Source organism: Uloborus diversus, chromosome 6, assembly GCF_026930045.1.
Source record: "Uloborus diversus isolate 005 chromosome 6, Udiv.v.3.1, whole genome shotgun sequence".
Classification (NCBI taxonomy): Eukaryota; Metazoa; Arthropoda; class Arachnida; order Araneae; family Uloboridae; genus Uloborus; species Uloborus diversus.
Genome location: NC_072736.1, coordinates 58548794 through 58561279, shown reverse-complemented (window position 1 = coordinate 58561279; position 12486 = coordinate 58548794). Strand labels below are relative to the sequence as shown.

At 33.9% G+C, this 12486-nt stretch overlaps 1 protein-coding gene across 1 annotated transcript in view; it reads left to right on the top strand.

Annotated features, from left to right (window-relative positions):
• LOC129224054 (angiogenic factor with G patch and FHA domains 1-like) overlaps positions 1 to 12486 on the top strand; it is a 101594-nt gene that overhangs the window by 36855 nt on the left and 52253 nt on the right. The window contains exon 12 of the mRNA XM_054858454.1: positions 3720 to 3870. Coding sequence (XP_054714429.1) covers positions 3720 to 3870 — 151 coding nt within the window. The remainder of the gene's footprint in view (positions 1 to 3719; positions 3871 to 12486) is intronic.

The window sequence follows — 12486 nt, the reverse complement described above, 5'->3', positions numbered from 1 at the left end:
AAATTGAACGAAATTTGGTACACATATGTGCCCCTATGTGAACTTGTGCCCATTGGGTTTTGGCGTGAATTCCTCCAAGGGGAGTGGAGCAATGGGAAGTTTTTTGAGTTACGCGTGCTTGCTATTCCTCAGGAAGTAACTGACGGAATCAAACAAAATTTGGTCCATATGTTGCCCCTAACAGGAGCAGGTGTTGATTCAATTTTGGTGTCAATAGCTCAAACGGGGGTTGAGTTATAGAACGTTTTTTGTCGTCAATTGTGACTGCTGTATCTCAAGAAATAACGAACGGAATCAAACAAAAAATTTTTGACAAGTAGCCCTTAGTGCAGGGGTCGAAGTAGTCTTATATATCCTATATTTCCTATATTTTCAAGAAAAGCATAAAAATCGTCCTGTATTTCCTATATTTTTGAAAAATGTCCTATATTTCCTATATTCCCGTTTTTTGTTGTTGTTGAACCAAGAGGACATTAATTTTACAAATTTTGGTGCTTTTTGCACTAAAGGAAAAGATGATTTTACCGCTTTTTTGCCATTTTTGCAACTATTCAGTGCCTATAAGCAATAGTGGATTTTCGCAATTGAGGCAGCATGCTAAAACATTCAAGCATAAAGAAGACTCTGATAAACGTCAAGAGGATCCTTCTCAAGCTCTGTTTGTTCTTAATACAAGTGTTAAAGGGTTCAGTTTAGACATAAAATCAAAGAACAGTGGAATTAGTACTTGGGTCATGAGTGAGGAAGAAAATATTAAAATTTTCTTTGTTCAAATTCTGTTTAATTTTTTCGTCTATAAAGTACACTGTTTTTTTTTTTTCAAAACTTATTCTTTCAACTACATCAAAGTCATTTCAGGTGTAAGGAATAATTTTATTTGAGGTTTTTTTAAAAACAAAATCATTGATAAGAATAAATAAAATAATATATGATACGTATTATTTCTTTTTTCATAGCAAAATTATTCATATAATGTGTCCTATATTTGTCCTATATTTTTTGCGGAAAATGTCCTATGTGTGACAAGTCAGTCACTTCTACCCCTGCTTAGTGGGTATAAGAGCTGCTTTTATTTTGGTGTCAACAGCTAAAAAGGGGGGTAGCGTAATCGCCCGTTCTTTTTTTTTTCCATTGTGAGTGCCCTATCTCAAGAAGTAATGCTACGTTCTGGTTGAAATTTGGAATATATGTGAATCCATACGTAAACAGGCTTTGGTTCAATTTTGACTCCAATCGCTCCAAGAGGTGTTGATTTTTTTTTTTTTTTTTTGCGAATAAAAATAGTTTTATTAATGCAACAATAAGAAAGATAAATCGTAATAGATTGTCGTCTGCGTATTTCTCGTGGTTTTAATTGTATGGAAATGATAGGAAATATTATCTCAATGATTTAAAATTTTTAACTGTTGCCATCTTATGTTTGTTAAGAAATAAAATATTTGTAATTAATTCAAGCAAGGCTTTTAAAATAACTTTCAATTTTCGCTCTTTGCTTTGTTCTTGCAATAATTCAGACATTGGGATGGTCGTCAAGTTTTCGCATGTGTAATTTTGTTTTTGTTGGGAATATTGCTTCCTTGTCAAGCATGGGGAGGGATCAGAAAAAAAAAGAAAAATATAGAAGAAAGTTTCGTGATGGCCACAACATACTAGTTGAAAAATGTCTGTGTGTGTGTATGTCACGTATGTGTGTGACCAGTTTTTTGTGGCCGCTCTACAGCAAAAACTACCGCATGAAATCTAATGAAATTTGGTACACATATGTGCTCCTATGTGAACTTGTGCCCATTGATTTTTGGCGCAAATTCCTCCAAGGGGGGGTGGAGCAATGGGACGTTTCTTGAGTTATGCATGCCTGCTATTCCCCAGGAAGCAACTGGCGGAATCAAACAAAATTTGGTCCATGTGTTGCCCCTAACAGGTACAGGTGCTGATTCAACTTTGGTGTCGATAGCTCTAATGGGAGTTGAGCTATAGAACATTTTTTGTCGTAAATTGTGACTGCTGTATCTCAAGAAATAATGAACGGAATCGAACAAAAATTTATCAACAAATAGCCCTTAGAGGGTATAAGAGCTGATTTTATTTTGGCGTCAATAGCTGAAAAGAGGGTGTCACAATCAAACGTTCTTTTTTTTCATTGTGAGTGCTATATCTCAAGAAGTAATGCTACATTCTGGATAAAATTTGAAAAAAATATGAATCCATATGTAAACAGGCGTTGGTTCAATTTTGGAACCAATTTTGGGGCTGATTTTTTTTTTCTTTTGTCTGAATAAAAATAGCTTTATAATTCAACAATAAATCGTAATAAACTGTCGTCCATGATTTTAATTGTAGAAAAATGACCAAAAAAACACGATGATTTAAATTTTTAAACTGTTGTCATCTTATGTTTGTTAACCAATAAATGTTTAATTATTTTAAGCAAGGCTTTTGAAATGATTTTCAATTTTCATTCTTTGCTTTGTTTTTGAGATAAATTGGAAATTCGGATGGTCGTCAAGTTTTGACAAATGTAATTCTGTTTTTGTTGGGAATATTGCTTCCTATTCAAGCATAGGGAGGGATCAGAATTATAAGAAAGATATAGAAGAAAGTTTTGTGATGGCCACAACATACTAGTCTGTTTCAGGACTGTCTTCTCTCAAGACTTTGAGTGGAAATATCTAACAGCTTGGGCCGGCTCTAGTAGTTTTGTCGTCCGAGAGAGGTTGACAAATGCGGCTTCCCCCCTTCATTGCTCTTTCAAAAGTAAGCTATTCAAATACAAATCGGTAATAAACAAAGAAATAAAACCCTGACTTATATCCCAGCTTTAACATTGTTTTCCGACATCGAATACTCTGGATAGACTGGTACATTAAAAGTAATCCTTTTCCCTCATTTGTAATTTAAAATTAAAAAAATAACCTACCATTTTTTAAAACAATGGCAGGACGGGTTTAGAATCTCTAAACAAGTAGCAATTGTTACAAACATCTTAGTTGAGCCATCACCTAAAATTTGAGATTGAGATCACAAAACACAATTTAAATCTGCAGAAATAAGGGCTGCATTTTGTAGTTGAGTTTTCGGGATGAAAATATCAAATCAATATAGCATTTGAAAAATGATGTGCATTTCTCAGGGGGGGGGGGGGGTGATGGTGACTAAGGATGTTTTATTAGGTCGTCACTTTTTCAAGCTAGGTCGCCACATGGCGAATGGCGACCGTGAATCTTGACCTTTATCTCATGGCACTGAAACAAATATTAAAATTTAAAAAAAATTTCAATTTTGAAATTTGCCACCCCTAAAATCTGTTGCCCTAGGTGGCCGCCTAGGTCGCCTATCCCTAGAGCCGGGCCTGCTAACAGCTTTGGAATGCTCATTCTACAATTTTATAATCATCATCATCACCATCACACTATCCCTACATTTCCAAGTTTTATTGGAAATGTAATCTAATTTAGTCATAAATCATAACACTATAAATATGTACAACTTTTTTCTCAAAGGTCTAAAAGATTGCATCCTACTTTAAAATATACTTGTAAAATAAGTTTGTTCTCTTCTTGGATTAAAAAAACAAATTCTACAGTGTAAAATATTTTTATAAGTGCTACTTAACTTGAAAACTTCAATTTTTTAATAGTTAATTTCTGCTTATAGTTAATTTCTTCTTAATTCCCCTTATTTCTGCAGATTTAAATTGTGTTTTGTGATCTCTATTTAAGCCGAAAACAGAGAGTGAATTCTGTGCTGTAAAGCATGGGGACCATTTGTGCCTAGGATCCTGCCGGCTCCTACTTCATATTCACCCAGGATCTGAAACATGTGATGGATGTGAACCAGGACAGGTGTTGGCAGAACTCTCCTCTAAAGAAGGTATGTCTGTTATTGGTGCTGGTTGCAAAATAATAGGAGCTTATTTTGCCTGCCAGAAAAAATTTCATTAGATATTTTTACTTGAATTTTTGGTTTTCCAGATTTAGGGGGAGCAAGCCATGGTTGGCAAGTTTTGTCCAGTTTTTACCGTCTTGTCTAGAACTTCTTTTTGGCATAATTGTCAAAAGTCTAAATTTCTGTCCGAAACTAGTCGAAACCTGTAATATTGATGACAAAATTGCCTTAAGATGATTCTTAGTTTTATAAATTGTTGTATTTGTTCAATTCAAAAAGTAATTGTTCACTGTTTCAGATTTTTAGAATGATGTGTTATTAAAAAAAAAAAAAAAAAAAAAAGACATTATTTTGATTCAACAAGTTGATTGTATGTGGCATAAAAGAAATAAGTGGGAAAGAGCTATTATTTTCTAAACAGTATAATAAATTGCAGTACATTTCAAGAAAAATAGACAGCTTTTCTTTACATTTACATGTCATATTTTGTTCCAAATCTTTTTTTCTTCCTCAAGGCACGTGGTAGCAAAATACCAGTTTTGAATGTTTGTCTATACCAAGTTTATTTCTAAGTTTGGAAAGGATCAATCCAAAACTGGAAAATATCCTCTCAGTTGATGCTGAAATCAGGGGTGCCCACTCCCTAAAAGTAAGGACGCCCCCCCCCCCCATAGGCGTGCGCACAGGCCTCACCAGAGGTACCTTGGTACCCCCATTAGCACTTGAAAATGAAAGTTAATACAAAAGTGGCTAAAATTTTACATTTTTTGGTTCATTAATTTCTTACCTCATACACTTGAAAAATACTTTTTTACTTACAATATTTGAAAATTTTCCTTAAGCAAGCTAGTATGAGAGCCTTTCCAAGCGTAATTTAAACCTCCTGGTATGGTGGTACCTCCATTTTTAAAGCCCTGTGCACGCCTATGTGCCCCCCTCCTAAATAAAATATCACAAAGACCCTCCCCAAAAGCAAAAGCCCTTTCCCCGCCCCAAATATGCTCCTCAAAACATTCTGTAAAAATTTCAATGGCTGTGCCATGCCCCCCCCCCTCCCCAGACGGACACCCCTGCTCAAATATATGAGCTATACTGGTTTTCTAAAACCAGTTGTTGAGGCATTTCATAATTTTATTTTTGATTAACGTGATTGATATGATGTGTATTATGGTTAAATAATTTTCCAACATGAGGAAATCTTATTTGCTTATAAAAAATGTCAATCAAAACTATTTGATCAATAAAGAGTTTTTGATAGGTTTTTGTCATTTTCATCATGTTTTTGAGTTTTTGACTTTTTTTGTCAGAAGCAGATTTTTGATGTCAATAACCCAACCTGGAGCAAACAGGGTTGCCTTTTAATGTGAAAAACTGGTTTTTGATGTGATAAGCGCCAAAACCTGGTTTAAACTGTGAAAACTCAAGTTGAAGCTGAGAAAATCATAAAAAGGAAATTTTTATTTGAGGCAGTGAGAAGCAAAGGGATGTAAGTGGCAAAATTTTAAAAAAATGAGATAACCAGTACACGTGGTAGGCGAACCTCTCCTCTGTCTTCGGGCAAGAGATGGTACTAGTAGCCCTGGTAGTTGCTGCAATACAGCATGATTTAGAAAAAACATTCAATGAAAGCCTATCTAGGAGCTAATCTTTAAATGCGTTTACTGAAAACTTGAAAATGTCCTCTTGCATCCTTTTGCTTCTCACTGCTTCATATGTAAAATACTTTTTCAGCATATATCAAAAGCAAAAAATCATTATATGTATACTATTAATTCTGTTAGAAAGGAATGTTTCAAAAATTATGATTTTTTTAATTAGCATCATCAGGGCCGTCACTAGCTAAAATATCTGGGGGGGGGGGGGGTGTTGACAATTGGCGGCCCTCGTCGATCATTTAAAGAGGTCTATTGCCTCCCCCCTTCCCCCAGGTATTGAAAAATTAATGCTTTTACATATAAGTGGGTGTCGTTTTCGTTGTTTCCCCATAAAATTTGCATTGAGTATACACATTTTGTCCTCAACTCCTGGAAAAATTTAAACTGATGGGCTGGGCGGCCCCAAACAGCTCTACTGTTTTCAAGTATATGCAAAAAAATTTCAACTGAAATGAAGAACTGTTTGTACAAATACCATATAAATGCAAGAAGTTCAAAAATTAGTTTGTTAAAATCTTAGCCTTTGGCGTTTTGTCCTGAGTATATCATAGACTAATCAACATTGACAATCATGAGGCAGAATTTTTTTTTTTTTTTTTTTGCGGTGATCTTTTATTGAGATTGCAAGCCCTAAAGGAGTGAAAAGCGTTAGAGGAAATGCAGATATAAGTCCAGTCATTAAAAATGTTTTCAAAACGTAGATCCTATTATTATTGCCCCCCCCCCTTATCAATTTATAAATAAAACAAATCTGTACTTATAATAATTTAATCTTAATAATACCTAATTAAGATTAACAAAGAATTTTTTCCTCGATACAATCCCCCACATACATGCACACTTTTTGTACGATTGAACTTGGAGGGAGAGGAGTATCAGGAGAGGATGTGAGAAGAGGACGATCTTAAATGCGATATAGCGTACTCATTTTGAGGGGGGGGGCGGGGGTTTCTCCCCCGTGAAAAATTTTTGAAAAAGAGATATAAAATCCTGCGTTTTGAGGCCTTATCCAGCATAATTCGAACTAGAAAAATATAAATAAAAAATAGGCAAACCATAACTTTTTACAAGTTTCACACTTTTTTTTGCAAATTAAGAAAATGGAAAATAATTTTTTTTTTTGGTTCGGCAAATCGTCGACACTGATCGAGAGACAAGAATGAACAATGTATCTTCACTTGCTCACATCGGCCTTTGGTAGAGTTAATTTTTGATCATCCCCCTTAACCAAATGACAAACAAAATAACTAGTAAAAAATAAATAAAACTCTTGAAAGAAATGGTGTGGAGATTTGCAAAATAGGTAACGAGAGAGTAAATCCTTGACATTCAAGCAATTTAAAGTTTATACACTAGATAAGAAATAAAATTGAAACACTTTTCAAGTACAGTGAAACCTGTGTAAGTTGACCACTTGCGGTGCAGTACTTTGATGGTCAACTTAAAAAGGGTGGTAATTGTCATTTCTTGCACCATGGACCATGTATTCATTTCTGGAATAATTGGTGTTTACTCTTTCTGTTCAACTCACTTTTATTGTTTAACATTACTTTGAAACAATAATTAAAAATGTTATTCAAATATTTTTGTTTTTTTTCCCTCGTTTTTTACTAAATTAGACACTAGTTTTAGAAAATTCGTGTCAACTAATTTTCTCTGACTTTCTACCTTTTCAATTAATTTTAATATTTCAAACTTATTATCAATCTCAAGTTCAACTAACTTTCTTTTTGAAGCCATTTTATGTAAAACTTTTACAAAGAGCAACAAGCTGGACTCTCCTAGTTCATAAAGACAGTTGAAAATGAAAATGTCCTATCTCTTAATCCTTTGCGCCAGGAATAAGTAACTTTTCTTTTTAGCACAATTCCAGTGTTGCCTAAAATATTGCAACTGGAAGAAAATACTTTGTACTTTTTTTACAGACACCTGTTTTCTGTTTTCATTGAACAGAGAGTACAAAGGCAATTTCAAATAGACAACAAAAGAAAAACAAGTTCGGAGCATAAAGAGCAGCATAAGCTTTATCTACTGTTTTATTAAGTTGGTAAAATGCTGGTCTAAAGCATCAAAATTATTCTTGGAAAGCTTTAAAAAATAATAAAATAAATTAATTTGCTTGTTTAAAAAAATAAATCAAGTGGTCAGCTTACAAAGGGTTTTTTACAATATTCCAAATTAAATTTGGTGTACATTAGTGGTCAAGATAAGAGAGGTTTTCAAGTTACAGAGGTTTTCCTTCATTATATAAGATAGGTCCAATTCCATTCCCGACAAAAGCAGTCAACATAGGCAGGTGGTCAACTTACAAAAGTGGTCAACTTTACAGGTTTTACTGAACACTCAAAGACTAATTTAATTATTTTCAAGGACTTTCGTATAAATAAATTTATTTAAAGCATTTTCCAGTCTATAATCGTTTTACCAAGTTGTTCTAAACTTGTAACAAACTTTCAGTTTTTGTTTTTTAAAAAACTGTAGATTTCTTATTCCAAGATATTTACTGTAAGTCAGTGCGGAATCCACTCTAGCGTCGGGGCCCAGTGGGGCTGCCCAGACTGCACGACCCTGGAGTCGCCCCAATCCATTAATTACCATCTGAATGCATCTTATTTCAATACAGAGCAAACTTCTGCCAGAACAGTCTCTAACTGCCAAAATGTCTGCCAGGAACAGTCACAAGTGATCGAATTCTAATGGATAGGGCAGTTTTTTTTTCACCGAGACGAACTGAGCTCGAACTCGGGAATGCAGCATGGGTCATGGCAATAGTTTACTACTTCTCTTGTGGTACAGTCGAGTTCCAACTTACGCGAGGGATGCATTCCAAGACTCCTGGCGTAAGTTGAAATTTCGTGTTGTGGAAAAATATATGCATACAAATTTTTTAAAGCATACCAAATACTTTTTAGCACTTATAAACACCCCTCAAACTGCTCTAAAGCATTCCTTAACCATTATACAGACTCTGAAGAGTTCCTATTTTTCCTACTTTTTCCTATTTTTTAGAGCTCTCTCCTTATTTTCCTACTTTTTCCTTTTTTTTCCTACTTTTTCTTTCTTTAGTATAGCACTTCTAATTGTGCATTGATTCTTATTTTTACAATGCCGCACCAATAATTTTCTGCATGTTTCAATTTTGAAAAGCAAAAGAAACAAGCGGATCCTGAACTTTTCATTGACTGACTACAGTAATTTCTGGAAGGAACGCCGCGGCGTCTGCGGGTTTAAAAGTTAAATTTTCGTGAGTGACTTTTTTACCGTTGCTGCGTTTATGATCGACTTTTCTTTTTATCGCCCCGACTTCAGTCCCACTGTTTTAACGAAACAATAAAGAAATGGATAGCGGCACATTCTGATGCAATTATATATTACTTACCCGTCATTTAGAAGCTTTAATTAAAGTAAACGGCCGACTGTTCAAAAAGTGCGGGAAAAGCAGAATTTCCCATTCACCAATTTTTTGTATAGATGATTACAAGAGAAATGGAGCTCTATTTAAACAGAAAGGCAATGTAAAACCTTAAAAGGAACGTAAGGAAGCAAAAAACGACAAAACTTGTACACTGTACATATTTTCTTGATGTTATTACAAAATAAAAGCGACATGTAACAAAAATTCGCAAAAACAGAACACTTCAAAAATAATCACAGAAACTAACCTTTTTCGTACATGAATATGATTATTGTTCATTCTAAACAGGAAACATGAAAAAATAGTTTATAAAATTTCATTTTCTTTCCTTGCAAAGAGTGTATTTGCAAAAAAAAAAAAAAACCGCAAAACCTAAATGGGCAAAACATTCCCGATATTTGGAGAAAAATCAGAAATCAATTTAAGTGCGAGATTCCGTTTTTATTTCTTCACATTTTTAAAATTTGGGTGGGGGAGGGAGGGGTTACAGCCACAAGCAAATATGTACTGTATTTTTTTTTCTTTTTAATGGGTATTTTCTAATCTGATATATCATCAATATCGAGGAGTTGCTCCCCCCCCCCCCACTCTCAATTTCATGAACAATTTCCAGATGAATATTTTTGTTGTATGGTGAGGATTGAGTAAAAATGTTGTGTTTACCATGCATTGATTTTTTCCTTTTTGTTCCATGACAAAAATTTTAGAAGAAGGAGGTAAAAAATCATCAAAGCAATAAAACAATATTCGTTTTTATTTCTTGATTAAAATTAAAACTGGCCCATCATTTTGACTCTTCCCTCGGGATGGCTAGCAAAGTATGTATACTGAATGCAAATTTTGTCTGAAAATAATAAAAACCACACAAACTTTTATAGTTAAGCATTAATTTTCTAAAGCCAGGGAGGGAAGAAATTGACCCCACCGACCCCCCTAAATGACGTTCCTGAAAGAAAAATTTTGTTGAATGCTAAAAGTATGTAACATAATACAAACCTTTTAGTTTACCTATTTCGTTATTTATTTAGTTTAATTATTTTATTATGAATTTTATGTCCCATATTTAAGAACAAATTTATTTTAGTTCTGCATTTTCAGTCTTTTTCCTTTTGTGTTTCAAATTCAAACATCTGCCCCTGTTTATGCAAGAATGCATGTCAGCTGCTGATTATTTTAAACTAAAATTAAATTAATATTTACTTTTATTTTTGTATCGCAGTTAATGACAACAGGAGCGGAAAGTGTTAGTATTTTCAAATGATAATTGGATGCTCTCGAAGGAATGTTTTCGTTTTTGACAAAACAAATCTTTAACAAAAATGGTTTTATTGCACCAAAATATGAGTTTTATTATTATTATTATTATTATTATCTTTTTTTGCGATCGCTACATTGCATTTCATTCTTTTACACTTCAAATTTTTATTACTGTACTGTTGACAGTTGTTTTTTTATTCGGATTTTATTTTTGTATTTAGTACCTTTGTTTCCTGCAGTTCATTTCTCATACTGAAAATTGTCAACTTGTTTCTTTCGTTTTGTTTTTATGAGTTGGCTTTTCATTAAAGCTCTTTAATACTTCAAAAGTACTGTTACTTTATTTCTGGGACAGTTTTAAATCAAAAATACTGTTAGTTTATTTTACATTAGAAATAAAGTTTACGCTAAATCTGTTTCCTCTTGACATGTGTTCAGTCCTATCTCTTCCTATTTTTTCCTACTTTTTTAAGTGATTTTTTTCCTACTTTTCCTACTTTTTAAATTTTTGACTCCTTATTTCCTACCTTTTTCCCCCAAAAAACCACTTCGGGGTCTGATTATAGTTTCTTCCATAAAGAAGTGAACTTTTACTGTATTTAAAAAATAAAAAACTGTTATTCAAAATGAAATACTTAAAATGCACAAAATGAATGACCAGTGGGAATAAAAGATATGAAATAAAACAACACGGTACGCACTGTGAACAGTAAAATTAAAATGATGCAAAAATAGTACTGTACAGTAGATACAGTAGCAATATTTACGAGTTAAAAAATGAGGATACTAGTGATGGTTTATGCTCCAAGATCAGATCGTTATTCTTATCTAATACATTTTTAAATAGGCTTCTCCTTTAATTTAAAACGTTCCAATTTGTGGCTACATCTCCTCTACCTGATCTTTTTATTAATCCACAATGCAAAAGCGCGCGTAGCTTCCATTTTCATAATTTTTACTTTGCTAGACTGCTCTGCAAGCTTCAATACTGAAACTAAGTTCTAAACTTTTACAGACATCTTTTTGTTTTGACTTTTAATTGTACATATGGAAGATTCACTCATACTTATTGTCGCGCTACCTTCGACGTTTTGTAATTGTTCAAGCATATCGATAATCTTAACCTTTTTAATTTTTTTTATCAGAAACTTTCTTTTTCTTCACATTTTCAAACTTTAGATGAAGGTGACACTAAGGTGCCATTATGGTTATTTGATGCACTAGACTAGTTTGGCATGGGAACTAAGGCTGTCAGTGATGCTCAAAGGGACGTAATAACATTCTCGAAATCAATATTTAGTAGCCAATAACGAAACTGATACTTCCTTACAAAAAAATTCATGTTGTGGGCGAAAAATTCGCGTTAGCTCTTAATTTCGTTACTCGTGAAAAATTCGCGTTATAGCCATTTCGCGTAAGTCGGATCGCGTTGTAGCGGGAGCCGACTGTATATGACAAATCTAAGGATTCGCGCTGAAAGGTAGGTACAGTAGGGAGTTGCTGGAGAAAAATTACTATCTCGTGAAATTTTCTCCACATATGATGTTTTTTTTTTACATTGAAAAGTTAGATCGTAAAAGTGTTACATTTTCCACCAGAAATGTAAAAAAGAAAAGAGCTAAGCGCTTCAATATGCGCCACCCCCCTCCCCGTATTTTCTGTTGCATGACGAGTTTTTAGTTTTTAAACAGTATAGAAACTGCCCTAGGAAATATCTGGAGAGGTGACGCGGGCTTGCCTGCAAGAGGGACATAGGTTAAAAAGTCAGACCTTCCAGCTTTAAATACAGGACCACCAAGAGCCAATGGCCCCTTGCCAGCCCCCTCCCCCCATAAAACTTATTACAGTTACTCCAATCCCCTCCCCCCCCCCCCCTCCAAGGGCCGGCTCCTTTGTTTTCGACTAGGCTGGCATGGCTTCTGTCGGCCCTGCTTAAAGATCAAAAATTTTAACTCATTTAAAGCAATGATTCTTAGAAATAGCTAAGTAAAATATTAATAATATAATAGTTTAAAAATCTAATTGACACGCTCTTGTACGAGAATGAACTAAAAATTAAAAAAGAATTTTTAAATGAAGAGTACATTCAACAGGGAGAGGATGCCCCACAGCGCTACAGCTAAATATAAATAAGCTTAAAACAACGGGAATAAAAAAATTGACCAAACAATCAACTTTAATATAAAAAAGTATGGGGTGCTCTCCATTTACATTTTTGCAAGGATTCTGAAAAAATGATAACGTCTAAGCCTACAATGAGAAATCTAAGACATC